Source organism: Pundamilia nyererei, unplaced genomic scaffold (genome assembly GCF_000239375.1).
Source record: "Pundamilia nyererei isolate P.nyererei 1_Seehausen unplaced genomic scaffold, PunNye1.0 scaffold00016, whole genome shotgun sequence".
In the NCBI taxonomy this organism is placed as follows: Eukaryota; Metazoa; Chordata; class Actinopteri; order Cichliformes; family Cichlidae; genus Pundamilia; species Pundamilia nyererei.
Genome location: NW_005187417.1, coordinates 329,401 through 349,800, shown reverse-complemented (window position 1 = coordinate 349,800; position 20,400 = coordinate 329,401). Strand labels below are relative to the sequence as shown.

Genomic DNA, 20,400 nt, shown 5'->3' with positions numbered 1-20,400 from the left:
AGAGAAAATGGGCTCAGAGTAATTTTGTGGATGGAACACCTGAATCTGACAGAGAGATTGCTCCCTTCTTAGGAAATAAATTGCCGTCTTAAGGCACATGTCATGTTGTACATGTGCTCTCTGTGTATGTGTGTGTGCAGTTTCTCCTAAGAGTGCATTTAGACCAAATCCTCAGGTTTTATCCACCCACCTGGATCCTGACACTGGATTGGATGTTTAGAATGGTTTCCATAGTAACGAAATACAGACAAATTGGAGATGGTTATTGAAGTGGTTCAAAGCTGGATCATCAAAATGGCAAAGCCAGCAGCTTTAAATCACCCACTTAAACTTGATTTAAAGAGGTTTAGATTTTTGTTTTCGTGTTGTTTCTTTGTCTTTCAGAAGGTCCGTGTGTGTGTGTGTGTTCTTATTACTTTTGTGCTAACATGACAGATATTCTGAAATTGAGTTTAATTAACTAACACAAAGTAGATTTATACCTGAAGCCATTTTGTATTATAAACTTTTTGCTTTCTGGGTAAATAATGATGCTGCTATCTATGCTTGCCAGTTTACACTCTGAAACCTGGATTTATGCCCATTGCAGTTGGTGTTATGAAGGAGTGGCTAGAGAACTGTTCTGCTGGATTGTTTATTACCTACATATATTCATTAAGACCACGGCAAAAGTTATGGAAAGATATAAATACATTTTTTAACGGGCAGTTTGGTCCAGCTTAGAAGTAGTTAAGGTTCCAGGTACACAGACCAGTTGACTCGTCAGTGGTAATCACCCTTCACTAGGGATGTGTAAATATGTATTTCTCGACCAGCTGGTGAGTGTTTGCTTGCTCTTCCTGTATACGTCTCGGTCACAAAGAGGTATACACAGCTTGAAAAGCTCCTTGTGATTGTTTTGGTTGCTATCCAGACTTCTCTCCAATCATTTACCAAGTACTCACAAAGCAACAGTGAACCTGTGAAGAGTGTGACGCAAATGTAAAATGTTGACCTTTAAGTTCTTCAGTTCTGGTTTGTGTCACTATTTTTTTTAAAGTTGCACTTCCGGTGAGTATCTGCAGACAATTTGGAGTCTTTCATCGAAACTAAAGGTAACCAAGGCAATCTGCAAATGACCAATGACCAAAGCAATTGCAAGGAGGTTCGGATGGTGCCAAGGGGTTGCCATTGTTAAAAAAATTACAGATATTTCTCAAGAAATTCCTTCTGAAAAATTTGAACAGGATACCATCTGCTCTTGAGAGCTGTGTGAATAAGTCCTGACTTTTGGAGTCATTCCAGATCTGGATCGAGGAATTTTTGGAATGATTATTTACCACTTCAATGTAGAACAAAATTCAAAAGACAATACTTGTCTTCCCAAATATGCAGATAATTAAAAAAACAATTAACTGGGAGACACTGTCATAGCCAGTGAGACCAAATTCTCGCAATCTGGGATCCTTCTGAATTCGGGGAATCATGCATCTTAAATAACTGCATCAAACAACCTATCAAATCCACAAAAACGAGAGAATTTAACCTTCACTGGCTGATGCACTAAAAACTTCAGAAACAGCCAGCTAAAGACAGTTTATTGAGTTTCTGCCTCAAAGTTAAATAAATGTAGATGGTAATCCTGAACCCAGTCTTCTATGTGCAATAGTATTCACATTCTGAACTGCTTAGATAGAATCAAGACTTTAATTATGTGTAAGTTAGTGACAAAGATAATCTAACAGCATTTTATTTGTGTTTGGACACAGTCAGTTTCTCTGTTTATCAGTTACAAAGCCAATTCAGTCAGCTAAGTTTCACTAATGATGTGCTTATATCATCCAATTCTTTGTCTTATTTTTGTGTTGTCCTTCATATTATTATACTACATTGTGGGGAAAATATTTCAAAGACTAATTTGTCAAATAATCAACTGTTGTTTGAATATCTAGTAAAGGCTGAGCCAACAGGAACTTTTTAGTGTTGATGCCAATACTGATATTGACATACTGGCAGGCATTTCATGCCTTTCTATAGTTTCCTGGCTATTTCCTGGCAATCAGAGTAGGGCTCAACCCTAGCATTATTAACAATTGGAGCTAGCCTACTGTGCTCACTTGAAAACATTGACCACAGACATGATAAACAGACATTTTAGTATTCAGTTCAGTCTTTACCTTGCAAGCATTGTATAAGCAGACATTAATAATTTTAATTTTCTAATTAGATTTAATTTTTATGTTGACTTTTTGTTTTAATTCAGTTCAGTTTCAGTTAGTGTCCAGAGTGAATTTCAGTTTAGGTTTATTGTTTGAAAATGTTTCAGTGTTGGATTTAGTTGTTTTCTTTACAAAATTAATTTAAAAAATACAAATATGTTTGACAGATATTTCCTCTGTATTTTAGTTTTATTGTGTCTGTTTTCCAAGTTCACTAAATAGTTTCGATTACTTTATTTTTTATGAAGTCCGGTTTTTATTTTTTACCTTAGTTTACTAAAATGTTTTGTTAATTTCAATTAACTATACTTAAAATAACCTTAAACATTAACCACCACAGCACAGGATGGTTGATTAGCATGATGCACTGGGCAATACAAATGGTATTCTGTGCATTCTGAGCTGCAGCAGTTTTAAAATCTCCAGTTACACCCCTATCAGTAATGTAATGAGAAGTCAGTGCTGGCATTTTGTGTACTGTTCCACAGAGTAGTTGGGATGTATAGACAAGGCCACAGATCATTATTTAAAATGAAAAAAACCTCCTGTCCTATCTGTGTTGCCGATGCTTGAGTCAGAAAATTTAAGATATTTTTGCTGAGGTAAGATATTTTTTATTCATAAAGTAAGAGTTTCTTTTCGGTATATGATTTTAGGTGTTGCTCCAAAGTGGATCTGGATGGAAGAAGTTGACTTAACAATACATTTATATGGGTTGCCTTTATAGTTTGCCTCATTTGCATGACCACTATATTGGTGAAAAACTTTTCTGAATAGTCATTTTTGTGTTTTACCCTAGTTTACAAAGCAGCAGGCGAGGCCAATATGTGAATGCAGAGCACTGAAGGAAAAACTTTAAAGAGGAAGTAGATCATCACACGGGCTGCCAGAGAAGACAGACTGGAAACTGATGAAAGAGATTTTCAAAACCTCAGCACTGTCGCTCCCATCAGGAAACTGAAGCTACAGACCCCCATATCTCAAATTCACTTAAAGTCACATTTTAAAAGCTGATTTCTTTCTCACGTACCATCGAGCAGCAGCAGCTGGGCTCACTTTCAGTTTGTTGAAATATAAAAATGTTGGAATTGTTTATGTTTTTCAATCTACCCAACCCAGTTTTCATTAAAGTAGGATTTTGAAATCTTTAATCAATTCTTTTTCTTCAGTCTGCCAGTGCGAGTGCATTTATGGCTGTGTGTGAGTGAAAGCGTGTAAATGTGTTTACAGAGCATAAGGTCCACAGAAACAGGGCCAGGCATCAATCTTCCCTCCTCCCCTGACAACACCTCTGATTTATATGGAGAGGGACCACAGAGTGTACATGTGCACATACCACATACACACAACTGTCAGTGACAAACAGCACCATTTAACACCCTGACACATGAGCTAAGTCCCAACGCCTAAAGCGCTTCGCTGCACTTAAGTCTAGATGCACTAAAAATTCCCAGGACAAAGAGGGTCTGAGGTCCGTTCTGTTTCTGTTACACTGAACTAAGTACTGGAAATCTGGTGAAAGTCAGACTGGAGGACAGCCCAGTCCATTAACCTACATCAGTTTATGGGCAACCCATCTAGGGTTAAGGATTTGTGTTTAACCACATACTAAACAGGCAAATATTCATAAACTAGAAGATTTTACCTTTTAAATAATAGCTCACACAATTTGGCATTTTGTTAAAATCCTTTCTAGTTCTAGCTGGAGAAAAATTCTGTAGAAAAGATACAGGGATACACAGAAGGTTCATGGATATACGAAGGAGGATATGTAGATGTGACACAGGAGGATACCATGGGTGGGTGAGGTGGAGGCAGGGGCCACCCCTAACAGGAGAAGCCGAAAGAAGGTTTAAGAACAACTGGGGACAATTCTATAAAAAGGGGTGAATGTTGACCAAACCTAAAACCATATGGATGTTATGTTAAGACATTAAACATGAACCTGGCTAATCTAGCAAACATGATTGGAACCAACTAAAAATATGCTCTCAGTCATCTAACAGTGGGTTGGCAACAACAGGTTATATGCAAAGAGCCAAATATTTGCATATAACCTGTTTTTGACTGAATGAAGTATTTTTATATGAGCTGTGAAATGAAGAAAAATCAAATTAAAAAAACTTTTCAATGAACATGAACAACGAATATAGACTACTGCATATCAAGTCTCAAAGCAGCAAGCTGTTAAAGCAGTAAATCCTAGCTCACACTCAGTGGTGGTTTATCTGTTCAGAAGTGCAAAAGTGCAAAAGTGATGCCGTTCTTTTTATCTATAACAACACACCATGGGAGCTCAGTCCTTGAAAATGGTGAACTGCCCTCTTCAGTTAAAGACAAGCTCAAGAACCTCAAACTGGAGACCTCAGCCTTCATTGAATGATGTGACTCAGTGAACATAGTTGCTGTTCCAATGGGGGAAAGAGTGTATGGATGCCTACATGATGCCACATCTTTCTATGGAAGAGGATTAGGGCCACTGAAGAAAAAAATGTGGGCACGTCTTTTCTTTTTCTTCTTTTCCAGAATTCTGAGAAAAAAGTCAGAATTCTGAGATTAAAGTCCGAATTCTGAGAAAAAAGTCTGACTTTTTGGAAAAGAAGAGAAAAAAGATGTGCCCACTTTTTTTTCCCCAGTGCCCCAATCCTCTTCCGTATCTTTCTGCAAATCACTGAAATAACCAATCAAATATGAGTGTGCTTACTTTTGTAGTTAATTATTATGTTTAACAAATGACTATTGTGATAAAGACTGAAGTCAATGTCATTGTGAGAAACGTCTAAAAATTTTAAACCTTTTTTTAGTACAACATTAGCCACTTCTGAAAGAATATTGCATTTTACGTTAACAGATGACTGTTTCCAGTCTTCATGTCCTCATGGAGGAACTAGGTGTTTGGTGTGTGCCTTTTTTCTTTCTCTCTTTTTTGTTCTTGTTCAAAATCCTTTGTGCACTATATCCAATGTTTCTCCTCTGCACACGTCCAAACCAATGACTTCTACAGTCCTTGGTTTGGACGTGTGCAGAGGAGAAACATTGGTCCAAACCAGCTCAACCATGTTTCGAACTTTGTCTCCAAAATGTTCAACCTGAGCTGCCTCTCTATAGGTCTCATTTCCGATCCTGTCTATTCTGGTCACTTGCAGTTAAAGTCGTAGCATCTTCAACTCTGACACCTTCAGCTCAGCCTCCTCCTCCTGTTAGGAGGAAAAGATGATACCTGCTACATGACATTCATTTTTATCCCCACCACCCTGTCTGCATCCTCTTCTTCACCTCTCATGTGCATTGTCCACCTTCACTACCGCTGCTTCTTGCACTTAACACTATTACACCTGTCTCCCTGTAATTCACCTACGTGTATTCTGTCTTACTTCTACTGACTTTCATTCCTCTTTTCTCCAGAGTATACCTCCACCTCTTCAGGCTCACTTCCAGCTGCTCCCTACTTTCAATACCTCATGGTTCACAGAGGTTTATCTGTCAGCATCACCATAACAAACGAGAAAGGACTCAGAGAAGATCCTTAAGATAATCCTACCCTCACTTTGAACCTATCTGTCACTACACCACACCTCACCACTGTGTCGCTGTCCTTGTACATGTCCTGTATCACCTTCAAATACTTCTCTGTGTTTCCTGACTTCCTCATGCAGTTCCTCTCTTGGCACCCTATCATCTGCGTTCTCCAAATCCTCAAAAGACACAGTGCAACCTCATCAGACCTTCTCTACATCTTTCACAAGCATGAAGTCGTATGGCTTCATCACCTCACTACTTAACCAAGGTTCAACAGTTCTTTCTCATAGCTTTAAGTTATGAGTCATCAAATTTATCCCTCTGTAGTTACTACAGCTCTATACATCATAATCAGTACCAGTACACCTTTTTCTCCATTCCTCAGACATCCTGTCAGTCTCTAGTATTGTGCTAAAGAATATGTTTAGCTAATATGTTTAGATATGACAGCTCTATAACTGCACAGGTATGTCATCTGCACCAACCAAGATGTTCCACTCTTCACCCTCATAGCTGCCCTCACTTTCTCCTTACTATACGCTACACTTCATGATTCAATAACAGTCCTTCATCTGTCCTCTTTCATTTTCTTTGTCCGCTCCTCAAAGTACTCCTTCCATCCCAACACACTTTCTTCACTGATCATTTGACAATGGGACTTGACTGACCACAGTGGCTATCTTTGTTTCTGAGAATCTGTTTCATACTGATATCAACATTCATTACAAATAAAATCCAACATAAAGGAATGCTCTCCAGCCTGCAGTGAAATAACAAAGTTTAGTGTTGAAAATAAAAGTTTTGCACATTCATTAACACCGTGTGCTCTTCTGCTTATGAATAGAAACCTGTGAACAGTGCATTAATTATGCCTGAGTTAATTTGATGAACTTATAGTGAAAAAATCATTCTGACAGGAAGAACATTGGGTAAATTTCTCTTTTTACATTTGTCTTCTCAGTCAGTTTTTCTGTTTTTTGGTAAGTGATTTGTCACCATGGGTTTTAGGATTCTGGGATCTCCCTTCAAGAAGAACAGGAAGCAGAGACACTGCCTCAGTTGAACGGAAGAGTTGTTTTCTTGTTTGGTATTTGGTTGCCATCAACACAAACAGGAGCTGTAGCAATACTGCCCAGAGACAACTTTAAAGTGCCTGATTACTGGCACTTAAATTTACATAGTTTACAAAAATTTGGCACTTGGCAGAGATAGACCTCATTCATTTGAATGCAAAGACATGATACACATACTTAAATTTTTCATGCATAAAAAAATCTCCAGCCCAGATTCTGTGATGTGTGAAGTCTTCTCAGAATTAGTAACATCCTATCTCTTAGTGATGCTGATGAGCTCATCCATGAGCAAACAACAAAACATTAAAAGTCCTTAATTTAGTTTTAAATGCAGAACTTAAAGTCCTCCTAACATACAAAGCACTCAATGATCAAACCCTATCATACTTTAACGACCTTATAGTATCACATTAGCGTTTTGCACTCAGACTGCATGCTGACTCGAGGTTTTTAAAGTTTCCAGAAACAGAAATGGAAGCAGTGCTTTGAGATATCAGCTTTACTTGCATACATACTTGATGCTCTTGAGTGTTGCTCAGTTTATCTTTACAAAGTGTATTTCAAAGCAGCAACCTCCCACATTTTAACATAAAGCCAACAAAGAATGCCAAAAACAGCAGTTCCATTAGTGACCACTTGGCGCTGACTCTAAAAGTAAGTTAGTCCACAAAGACTCCCATGTTAAAATGTCCATCAAGAGAAATCAACATGCTTACAGCAGCTCTTTGAGCTCTACAAAAATCTTACTCCTTCATAACAACTGCAAGTGATTTTTTTTTACTGAACTGATTTTTCACTTCACTGAACTGGACTTTCTCAGCCGTGTTTGTGCTGTTTATGCCCTTTTGGAGCCTCTTTGGTGGAATCATTTGACAAATAATAAGGGTTGCTCTGCAGTTAATTACATTAACAGACTGTCCAAGAAATCTGTACTTTAGTTTTAGTGAGTACATTAATAGAATGTTATTGGCTTGTTCCTCATTAACTCTCATATTTCTTTTTGTGTGCCTTGTACCAGTACAGTTTATGAATACTACGCTTGTTTGCATTATTAACAGTCTACTATCTTGTTCAAATATCTGTAGTCTATAACTGAGTATTTTCTGCATACTTTTTCAGTTGGGGCGTCCGTTTTTTGGACTTCCCTCCCTGAGCAGGTCAGATTGGCTCCTTCTCGTCTTTTAAATCCATCTTTCAGACAGATTTCTATAAGCTGACCTTTTCCGTGCCTCCACTTTGAGTTTCGTTCTGTTCTTTATCATCGTCTTTTCCAAGTAATCATTTTTATTATTTCATATTTAGTTTTAATTTACCTGTTTTCCATTTTTAATTATCTTCATTCCTCACTTTTAATCTCTTAGTGCTGCTATTACCTCCCTACCTATACGTTGTTTCACCTTCATATTATTAAATGTATTATCATTGTTTTTTCCCTGTCTTGTCTTCGAAGACAGGGAAATTATTACTTTGTTTTAAAAGGTGTTATGTAAATAAGTTTATTATTTATTATTCTTTGCTAGTTTCACTGTATAAATATGTCATGGTCCTGGGCCATGTGGGCCCAGTATTCTTAGTTTCTTGTTTTTTTTATTTCGTTCCTTATTTAGGCCATGTTTCCTGAGTTGTCCTGGTGTGTTGTTCCCTAAGTGTTTTCCCTTCGTGACTCTTACCCCCCGTGTGCCCCTCTGTGTATTTATGAGCCCTCGTCTCTCTTTGTGTTTATTCCATGTTTCCCCTGCCCGTTATGTCTATGTTCTTCCTGTGCTCTCTCTCTCCCCTCCTGTCTGAACCCCCGTGTACTTCCTGTTTTACTTTGTGACTCCCGCGCCTGTAAACGTCATGTTATGTTCACCCCGCCCTGTCCCGTTATGATTATCAGTGTCACCTGTGTTCCCCATGTGTTCCCACTTCCCTCGTTAACCCTCTGTGTATTTATGTCTGCGTCTCCCTCAGTTCCGTGTCGCGTTCTCCCTCATGCTGTGTGGATCTCCGTGTCTCTCTGCGAGTGCTTAGTTTGTTATTCCCAGTTTAGTTTTGTATTTCCTGCGATCTGCCTCTCCAGCAGTAAAGCTGTGATTTTTGAGTTCATCCCCTGAGTCTGTGAGTTTTGCATTTTTGGGTCCTCATCCTGCCTGCCACACAGCGATCCATGACAAAATACACGCTCAGGCTAAAACAAAAAGCCAGAAAAATGTTAACATTGATACTTAAAAGTACAAAGGGTGGAAACCAGTGAGTGACATCACAATGGCTACATGCATGTACAGTCTGAGCCTCATCCTGAAAAGCTTATGAAGTCTCTGTCAGTGTAGAGTTTGTGTGTTCAGCTCTATATCTTTGAAGTCTGTGAATCGGGTTTTCAGTTCAACTGAATGTCATGCCACAATTTCAGGAGTATGTAACATTTTACAACTTGTTGCAAAGGCAGACAAAACTTAAATAAACTTGTGAGAGATGAAGATTAATCGTATTCAAAACATGATCTGAAGATCAAATAACACGAGTATAATTTTCAGATTGAACTCAAAATAAAAAATAACTGCTCACATGAAAGTTAAAATGACTGTTTACTGGAGATTGAGGATGATTCAGACCTTCAGACATGATTTGCCTTGAAGTCAGACAGTCTGATGAGAAACCACTTTGAAGATGAAAAAAGCCTACCTTGATCGTTGGCCATCTTGTCTGGATGCTCCACTGAAAAACCAACAGAGAGTGTGAGCTAATTTATAAAATATGAAACAAAGGAATACATTTACAGGTAAAGCAGGAACGGGTGTTCAGTCTCACACACACTCGGACGCACCTTTGGCTGTCCTGAAGTGGATGGCTTCGGATAGAGGGCCGACTCCTTTGGCATTTTTGGCTTGAATCCTGAAGTAGTAAACAGTGTCGAGGTTCAGATCCACAACCTGGTGGGTTAGTCGGTCGCCACTAATTGCCTCCATCACCCAGTCGTCTATTGGCATGTTCTTATCCAGAGTGTAATACAGAATGTAACCTGTCGAACGAGTTGTAATTATATGAGTAATAATATGTATTTTTAAAAATAGTCATCTTTTTAACCTATTAACATCTACTGGTGAACCACTTGGGTAGTTAGAGTTAGGTTACATTTTAGTTAAATTCTAAAAAAACATAGTTTGAGAAGATAGAAAGGTGTTATATAAAATCAAGCCTTTTGCATACGAAACAGTTCTTCTGTTATAATAGGCGGATGTGATCTGAACTGTAACTGGAACCAGGTCAACGTGACTAGAACAATTTTTTTTTTACAAGTGCGTCACTGAAAGGTGCTGCAAAATATGAATAATTATAGTGAAAAACCTGAGAACTACGATCTGATACCCAGAATGTTTGGGTACATGCCATTTAGAAGCAAATGTTAAAAACATTTAGGAAAAAACAAAACATTTAGGATGTAAAACAGAAACAAGTAGAGGGTTTAAAAATATGCGATCTGTGTGTCTGAGAGTAAGTCTGTGTTGTGCTGTTATGCCCGCAGGGAGCGTTTGATTCGTCCTCGGGGACGCTGCAGGAACAGCGGAGCTCGTTAAAACAGACGGGTTTACAGCCGAGCTGATCGCCCAGGGGAGGAGAGATGGAACAATGGAAGATATTGTGTTAGGTGTGTGCGTTTGGATACACAAAGCAGCTGGGTTCATGTAGTCCTGAAGAGTGTGTTGATGTTTTCGATCTACTTTCAGACTAAATGATAAACCTTAAGCTGAAAAAAATCATCAGAAACTTCAACTCTAATCAAAAGTATGTGTTATTACAGAAAACTACAGCGGTACACCCGTGTGTTTATGTGCAAAGACCCACCTGTGATTCGCCCGTTGGCCTCCATAGGTGGTTGCCAGCTGATCAAAATGGCACGGGGTCGTCCTTCACGGCTTATAACTGTTAAATCTTTGGGGGCGGAGCTAGGAGCTGTCAACAAAACAGAAGCAGTTTGAGAGGTTACAGTGTCTTTGGCTACAGTGGCTACAACACAAATGAAACTGGGCATAGACAATCTGGGAAGGAGGCAGTTTTAAATGGAACAGATAGCACTTCATGATTTCTTTGTTACACACTCCACATTTCTTACTTACATGTAACAACCAAACCCTGCTCAAATGCAGAGTGTCACTGGAAAGACACGCAGAACCTTTACATGTTGAACTTTTAGGTCCCTTGTGGTGATGTCACTGGCTCTCTAGAAGAGCTTTTTGGCAAGAGAAGGCATTTGCAGTTTACTGGTGAGCATAGTAAAGTTATTAATGTAGTGTAGTCGGTTCATAGTGTCACATGATGTGAATTTATTCTCTGAATATAATAAAAATACATGACAATTTTCACCCCAACCTGTCACAGCAGATGGCTCCCCCTCCCTGAGCCTGGTTCTGATGGAGGTTTCTTCCTGTTAAAGGGAGTTTTTCCCTTCTCACTGTAACCAAGTACTTGGTCTTAAGAGGTCCTGTAACTGGTGGAGTTTTCTCTCTATTATTGTAGGGTCTGTACTTTACAATCTCAAGTCTCTAGACGTGGCTTTTGTTGTTAAGTGACGCTATATTAATTGAACTGAATTCATTAGTTTGCTGAATAAATGGGTAAATATTAAAACATTTTATTTCCTTTCAGACTTATTTTGTCCATTAGTCCAAAAGCTTATTGAAAAATACAACTGAATTTCTGTTGACAGAATCAATTGCTGGAGTAGAGCAGGGCGATATGACCAAAAATATTTATCACGATATACATTTGAAAATTTGCGATAACGATATAACTGACGATATAGTTCACACTAGAGAAAATACTTTACAACTCCACAACTTTATTAGTGCATTAAAGTTATATAAAAAGTTAACAGTGTAAATGCAAATTCCTTGCTGACAGTTTAACCAAAAGGCATTTTCAGTGGAAACTGGCCGACATATCCTCAGCATAACCATGTATAATATCCACAAAACTTAAAAAGAGGTTATACACACACACAATACGGTAATATTATGTTGAAGCACAGTACGTATCACTCCGCGAGGCTCCTGCCTACGATAGCCGTAATGCTTCAACAATCCATCAAGCGGTGCGGGTTCGTAGCTTAGCAAAGTCGTACTGAAACATTTGACAGATTTTCGAGCGCCGTGTACATAAAATCGTTTCGAGGTCAGTAAACACAACCAGAATTCATACATAAGGCACACGGGATTATAAGGGGACCTGTCGATTTTCAGAAAAATCAAAGGATTGTTTTAAGTGTGCCGTATTTTCCAAAAAACACGGTAATAACGACGGCCCGCTAGCATGCTCTACCAAAAATAGTGCTTTGTTGTGTATCTGACGGATGAAAGCTAAACCAGTTCCACACCACTGAAGTTGGAGCATTTTTACAAACCAATTCTGGTTCATCTGTTTCATTCAACTATCCGCTTTCGCCCTTCTCATTCTCCGCCATGCTTTTTCCACCGTATGAAAACAAAGGCACTGCACATGTGCGTTTTACCCGTATTCTATCACAACATTTCATTTTCTTATTGTTGCCCAACATTATACCGGTATTATCGTGAACAGTATGATATGGCCCAGCCCTATGCTGGAATTCTTCAAAGAATTTCCCTTTCCTAGCTGTTGTTTAATAATGTAAACTTGTTACTTTGGACATTTGATTGGCACTTTATGTATTTGTATACTTGGTTGTTAAATGGATGGTTGGATCAGACAGTCATGCTGGATCAGACAGACACATACAGACGGCTTTTCCCTTTCACTGTTTAGTCTAAACATTTGCACAACGTCTGTCTGTGTGGGAAGTTCCAGAGTGGACAATAATCTATAATGAGCTCAGTTCAGCTGCTCTTTGGCTTTGTTGTGACTTTCTGCTGTGTTTGAACTTGAGGAAATTGTACAGAAGGTAATTTTCAACACTTTCCTGAACTGCCCTTTTGTGTTGCTTCTGTTGTGAAAATGTCAAGCGCTCGGCCTCACAAGAAAGACTCTGGCTTGTTGTCCTCCTCCAACCATCACCATGGAAACTAAGTGGCAGCCTATTAGATCTGTAGTGTGTTGTGATGTGATGGCTGCGGGTGCTTCCTGAGTTACAGATGTGATTAAAGACGAGTTTTTAAGTTTCACACCAGGAAAGGACTCAAAGCTTGCCCCCCAGAGCTGGCTAATGAAACTGCTTGTTAAATCTGACAAGACGAGCTGGAGGAAATTACAAGTTCCTGCTGAGCCTGTTAGTGATGGTGACAACCTGTACTTATCATAAATATAGAGGAAAACCTTGAGAAAATACATTGTGAACACACCTGCTGGTTAAAGTAGTGGTTCCAGCACTCAAAGCAGATATAATTAAAACTATTTTCAATTTGTAGTCAATGATCCTGAATTGTTGACTATTGAAGATGATCACCATAATAAATGTCACCAAAATAACAATTTTAACTTAGAAACACAACAGGATTTAAATGTGACACCAAGGACTTCCAAATGACAGAGTTACTCTCAGACAATTATTGTCAGTGGGACCTGAAGGTCTTGAGCAGCTACACAGGTTGCTCAAGTGTTGTCACTGATATGATATGAGTGCTGTTGAGTTGGAGGTGAGTGATGCTTTTTTTTAAAAACAAAAACAAATGAAACCATTGAAGAATAAGAATATTAAGAGGATACTTCACAGGCCTTTGCAGGTAACAGATACAGCCTTTTTGTGTGGTTATTCTTTATATTACATATTAAGGATTTAAAACCAATATTCTCATGAAAGCTTTCTTTAGGTTACAAGCATATTAAGTCAAATTTTTAAAGCTAAAACCGAGTTAAAAAATACGCAATAGAAAATAATAGAAAATAATATGAATTTTGGATCATGGCTTTGTGATTGCAAATAGAAAGACCATCATTTTGGCTTTCATGGCATGCAGTTGTGACTCCTCACTCTCATTTAGAAATGAATGTTTAATCTACTGTTTTTATTTCTCAGTGTTTCCTTGCGAACAACTTAGGTTAAAAAGAACTGTCCAAAGACTCAAACTAGGTACAGTTCCCAGCCACAGGGCATCTGTCGGAAGAAGTTGGCCAAAACTAAAAGTGGAAAGAAAGTTGAAGAGGAACTTGAAACCAAACATCAGCCCTCCACCACCGCTGTGCTGCTATTGTTTTTCCCAGATGTAGCGAAATACGTTATGGCCAAAAATCTGCACTGTGGTCTGTACTGTCCTTTAAAGTCTGATATGTAGTTCCTAGATTTTTTGCAACTTCTCTGAGGACATCATGGTGTGACCTTGACTTTTTAGGGACATCCACACCTGGCAAAATGCTCCATCCCATCAACTGCCAGAACAATTTGACTACCACAACCTGACTGCTCCTTAACCTCTTAATTCTTATAGGTTAGGGCCAACGGCGTACTTTGTTGAATTTTCTTTTTAACATGAATGTAGAGTCTCTTCTATTCTAAAATAATATAATCAGCATGAGTAATTTGTGCAAAAATGCTGAAGAAGAACACTAAAAACACACTCTGTATTTTGTTACCCTGTGTTTATACATGTGTAATAATAATAAAGTTGACTTTAATCCTAAAATGTTAAAGGAAAAAGCAGCAGATTAACCATAGCAGTGCTTTAGGTAGTGAGGTTATTTATTTATTTGTTCAAAACTATGAGTAATTCTTGTGGGCAGACATACTTTGTGTTTTGTTATGTTTTGTTTTTTATTTTGAAGGATTTGGGTGGTATTTTAGATTATCAGCTCCCAGGGGAGGCTGCAGCACTGAAAGCGCTGCAACACATCAAGATTTGTCAAAAGGCTAAATTCTTGTGTGGTACAGCAACCCAGCGAGCCGAGGAACATTATAAACCCTTGCTGGAATATTAGCTCAAAGCCATTTTGACTCTGCAGAGACCTCCATCACAACTAATCAAAAACAAGCTTCAGATTCCTAAAAATAATAGCTCATTAGAGAGAGAGAGAGGATTATTGTTGTTCTAAGGCAAAACTGTCCAGACCAACAAATGCAGTCTAAGTAGCATACACCGTATGAAAGCTTAATCACCTATTCATTGCTCCACCAAGCAATCGATCACCCACATGCATTTTTTATTGACAAAAATCAAGTTCATTTTGAAAATGAAAACAAAACACACTGAAAAGACAACTTTGCCAGATATCTCAGATTTAACTGAAATGTGAAAGGTAACTGGGTTCAATTCACTGAATAAATGCTTGGAAAAAGATGGTAATTTCTTTATGAACACAGGTTGCAGACTGTCGGGAGTGCTCGGGAGATGATCCAGTATATAGTAGCATGATGCAAGCTAGGGTCATGCACACTGAGAGGCACAACCAAGTGCCTTTGAGTTCCAGACAGACAAGCAGCTGCTGGGTAACCAACCAGATAGGCTGACGGGCTGACAAGACTGCAGTTGTGACAGATGTGGCGATCCCAGCAGACAGAAAATTCAGGAAGATTCAATAATAGAATCAAATAAAATAAAATCCAACCATATCAGAGGTCACTGTCCAAATGAGTTCTATCCTAGGAACAAGACACTGTGGAGAAGCCTCAAAGTTTCTCATTTTGGTTATGTTCACATCCATCCATTACATTGAACTTTTACTAGTATGGCATACTGAAATGGATGTAAGAGATGAAATATGAATGAATGAATATGAAACTATGCTTATGGCCTAGGAGAAGGTCAACTAACCCTACCCTTGAGTGGCTTGTTAATGACCCATTAGTTTCAAAGAGGTGGAAAAAAATGCATTTTTAAAGCAAAGTCCTCTCAATGCTTTTTATATCATTTATTTCAGGCAACTCCATGTGAGGACCACATACATGAGATGGTGCTAATAACAGTAATGCAATTATGACACAAGGAGCAAGATCTTCAGGTTCATCAAGGTTCATCCCCTGGTGTCCAAGTGTCTATAGCTTTTAAATACACCAATATCATCATGTGATACACTCTAATGTACAGAAATATTTCTCATATCTGCATTTCCTATTTTTCATAGTAAGACGGACACGTTATGAGCTGCAGTAAATGCAGTATTTACTTTGTTTTGCTTTTTAAAAAGTGGTCAGTATGTGTATTGTTGTGAAAATATGGTCAGTGTGTGCCTCCAGAGCCAGTGGATCACTGCAGGGACTGAGTGGGCTCAGTCCGTCTGCTCACTCTGAATGTCAATGTATTCCAACAGGCCCCAGGGAACCGGGGCCATAATGCCGTTCACGCTTAATTGGGTGACAAATCCGGCAAACATGATTGTAAACATCCTGAAAGGGATACCTTGACATTTTGATTTCTGTCTGCGGTTGGGTTTCATTGCTGCATTGCTGAGTTGTTGTGTTGTTGCGGGAGAGAGTGGAGTTTCTAGATGACTGTTCACTGAACCAAAACATCATTTCTATCCATAGTTAAACTTCTTATTAAAAGTAATTGCTGTTCAGGGAGGGGAAGAAAATAGAGTAATGCATCTCATTGTTTGGTGCACCCATGCTTCCTGAAGCTGCCCTTTTCCCTAAATGTTACTTTCAGTAGAAACTAAAGTTTCTGCACAATGAATGAATAAATGTCAGTCAAAGATTCACAATACATTCACAAAAAACAAATAAACAAATGATCCACCTCAAACCAGGGTTTTCAGGGTTGTGTAATCAGCAGTGCAATCTGGCATCATAGCTACTCAGTTAAGGCAATAAGATATACAGTTGGCTGCTTTTCATTTGCATTAAGTTGATTTAAATCAAGGACATCCAACAGTGCTCAGAGAAACAAAGCAACCTTTAATTTAAAGTCCCAGAAAATTATTTTCAAAAAATTATTTTTGATTTAAATCTAGTTCTGCACCCTGTTTCTTGATTTCTTAAAGTGCTTTGTGCCCCATGTATGTGAAAAGCACAATGTAAATAAATCTTCTACAGTAGCTTGAAACAAGTTGTGCAAATAAGGGCTGAAAGACTAATAAAATGCCTTTCGATTAAGTTACAAGTTTACATAGGTAGTAGATAGCTAATGATTGCATAGAAAAAAGGGAAGCTAAAAATATTTGCATATTTGCATGCATGAGAAAATATTTGCTGTATAAACTTACTGCCTTTCTCTAATCTCCAGTAAGGTTCAGTTCAAAGTGAGCTCTACCAACTTTCCCCTCTCATCCCACCAATAAGCAGCTTTCAGAAAGTGAGAAAGGATCTTCACAGAATGCAGATTTCTTGGTGTGGTAAAACTGTGGCCAAACTGTGCTCTGTCTCTATCTGGCACAGCTACAGTTTGTGCACTTGCAGTTGAATGTGAGGCACGTGTTGGTTGTCTGTGATGGGAATCGTTAGCGCTTCCCTGACTGCTATGTGGTTAAAGGGCCTGTTTGGGTGGTCTTGTGTTTGGGAAATAGGTTCAGAAACAGGTTCGGCTTAAAGTTAGAGTCAGACCTACTATGTTTATGAGATCCTAACAAAGGGCAGAAGCTGTGAGACTTACCTGCTTCATATGTCGTAGCATGCGCCGTCATACTCCAGGTGCTGGACTTGCGGCCTTTGGTGACCATAACAGCGAACTCGTACATGGTGTTTGGTTTGAGGCCAGTGACCGTGTGGCTGAGGGCCGTAGTGTCTGCAGACTGGACACATGACATTATTTGGAAGCTTAGATGGCTTTATGTTAAACTAAACAATACGAGAATAAAGGTGCTATTAAAAGATAAAATATACAGCAAATACAATCAACGGATAAAATTACAAAAATAAAATAAAATCACATTTCTAACCCTAAACCCTATGCTGTGGGAGTGATCGTGGTGGGGCGCCTGGATCAACAATACCAGGGCCAATTTTTTGTCCTATTCCAACCCTGAGGTCATTATTATTGAGGAGCTTAAAGGTTTAAACATAGAAATATAATACAGTTATTTACAACTTTAGACTTTTATTAAAATTTGATAGTGTCTACTTCCCAAACTTTGATGTCTGATGAGAGGGAAGAAGAAGCAAAGATGTTGCCACTTTCTCTTTGTCTACTCTTTATTAAGAACAATGGAGTCTGCCCTTGTATAGATTTCCTTTTTACAGTATTATGGGAGCACAGTTCAGATTATTTTTTCTAAGGTCTTTTTCACTCTTACAAGTTCTCAAGAGTTTGGTTTTCCAGGGAAACTCAGTAACCTAAAATCGAACAAGGATTTTTTTTTATCTTGCTTTCAGACCACCATTAATGATACAACCCTTGTGTTTTTACTACTTCACTGCAACAGTGCTGCCTAAAATTTTAAGTTCTTTCTGCCAACTGAGAGATTTTTTATGTCAATAGAAGCTTCAAAAGTGTAAAAAATTATTAATAAACTTTGGTTTGTAAGACGACTCCATTCTCCAAGAGGGGTGTGCATGATTATTCTTGGTGGTATTGAGCAGCAGCAACAGATGGGGCACTTGTAAAAATGTTAGTGAAGGAATGAGATGGAGATGAAAGGTATGAACTTTAATTCCTGTAAGCTGATAAATGAACAGCAGCAGGAGGTGGAGATGCAGTTGTGAGACTGCACATCCTGGAGAAATACTGATACGGTATATTTGAAATTAGGGTAAATAATAAATGTGTATACAACATCATTTCAATTTGTGACTACAGCTAAAAGAGAGAAAGTGGCTAAAGACGTAATTGTTTCATTGTTTTTGTAAATTACATGCAAGACTTGAATTGTATGAACTCCAGAGTCACGTCCTAAGCTGGGACAAACAAGTCCAAACTCAAGCCCAAGTTAAGAAAAGTCCCATTATTAAAACTGAAATCCTTTCATTTCAAATATCTAACACAGCATCATTTGTCAGGTAAGGCTTTACATAATGAGTAGATGCTAAGGGAAGCAAAATGTCAAGATACTGTGAACTCCATGTTAAACCTCGTGTCGAAATCTAAATTTGGACCAACAAATTAAGTTATAAGACAAATCATGAGTAAAGAGAAGTCCCAGAATTTTGAATAATTAGGAAGGCATTATTTAAGAGGTAATGTAAATCTAGTAAATCTAGACAAATAGATGGTAAGTTAAGCACAATGTTAAGATTGTTGAAATAACCCTAATCCAAGACAAGTAAGTCTTGTCCAATCTGAACTATAAGGATCGACAGGTTCCAAGTGAAGAATACAAAAGTCAGATCCATGCAATCAAGTCTCATGACAAAGTTTTCTGTCAAATCCTCAAAATTATCTCTCATGACCGCTGGCTCCTAAGTCAGGTCCTAAAGGCCCAAGTCAAACCCCCAAGGAAATACTGAAGGCAGCTAAGTATGCCCCATACAAATAGCTTTGAGCCTCATCATAACAGCTAAGTAATATACATTTTTTTAAAGTTCTAAGTTATACCCAAGCTTTAAAAAAATTATGTAATCTGTTTTGTTTATTTTGCAGGATTCGTTTAAAATACATGTCTTGCTAAAAGCTTATTTAGATTTTTAGTGGAAGCCACTATTTATTTGCACTTCGCAGAGACAAGATAATAATCAGTCTGAAATTGAGATATACACAAATCCAAAACAAATTATTTTCTTGGTCCTACTGTTGATTCAACATTACTATGTGATACTAAAGATATTGACAATTAGATCATTTGCTTTTTTTTATAGTTTAGGTTTTAGACTTTAATTAATCACTTATTCGCTCCAATCAAAATCAAAGGTTTTATTTCACTTTCAAAATAAAAGTCTGAGGGTAAAAGTTCTCAAATGTAATGTCAACACCCAGAGCATGGACATGAGAGTCTGTGATTTACCTTGTACTTTCCACTGGTGGAGTAGCTTGTCTTCCATTTGACGGAGTAGTAACGAACTTCTGATGACTTCTGGTTCTTGGTCATAGAGTTATCGGCCCAGGAGACACGGACTGAATCCGAGGACAGAGCCACAGCTTGGACCCCCACTGGGGGGATCATGGGAGTGCTGGTGTCTGGCATGGGAGTGGGGTATTTATCAAAGAGGTGGAAGAGGTCATCCTCAGATGGGTCAATGGGGTCTTTGGGGGGGTTAGCGGTAACCAAGGTGTTTGGGAACATTTAATGAAATCATACAAAGCAATGGAAGTGCAATAATGACGTTTATATATGGGAAACATATTGAAGACAAATATATAATTACATAAATAATAAATAGATAAGATGACATGCAAGTTTGGAAGAGACATGCAGCAGGCAGCCATGTTTGTTGGAGAGGAAAAGGAAGAGTGGTGGATGAAGAAGTGAAAAAGAGGAGAAAAGGAGAGAAAAAAGACAAAGATTAAGGAGACAAAGACAGATTAAAGACGTTATTCTAAACAGCAAGTGGATCCACAGACCCACGAAGGGGTGGGGCCTACAGGACAAACCCATTTGGTGACCACAGTTACTATAATGGACAGAACCAATGGCCAGTGACACTTATTTTTTTAATTAAAGAAAGTGAGGAAAAACAGGCCTTATTAAAAGTATCTGTGTGAATGAAATCCAGCCATCCTGAGCCTTCTGCATATTTAAACAAATATAAACTCATTGATGTGGATCTGTGGTTCCAGAAAACCAGAGAGCTTACGCTACCTTCAGATGCTTTAAGATATCTTTCAGGAACATAAATTAAACACACTGTGTTTAAAAAA

General features: G+C 38.3%; 1 protein-coding gene across 1 annotated transcript in view; it reads right to left on the bottom strand.

The window, feature by feature from the left end:
• dcc (DCC netrin 1 receptor) overlaps nt 1-20,400 on the bottom strand; it is a 339,139-nt gene that overhangs the window by 56,133 nt on the left and 262,606 nt on the right. The window contains exons 17-21 of the mRNA XM_005725637.1: nt 19,547-19,785; nt 17,263-17,401; nt 10,616-10,723; nt 9,597-9,791; nt 9,455-9,487 (exon numbers count right to left, since the gene is read on the bottom strand). Of these exons, the coding sequence (XP_005725694.1) occupies nt 9,455-9,487; nt 9,597-9,791; nt 10,616-10,723; nt 17,263-17,401; nt 19,547-19,785 (714 nt within the window). The remainder of the gene's footprint in view (nt 1-9,454; nt 9,488-9,596; nt 9,792-10,615; nt 10,724-17,262; nt 17,402-19,546; nt 19,786-20,400) is intronic.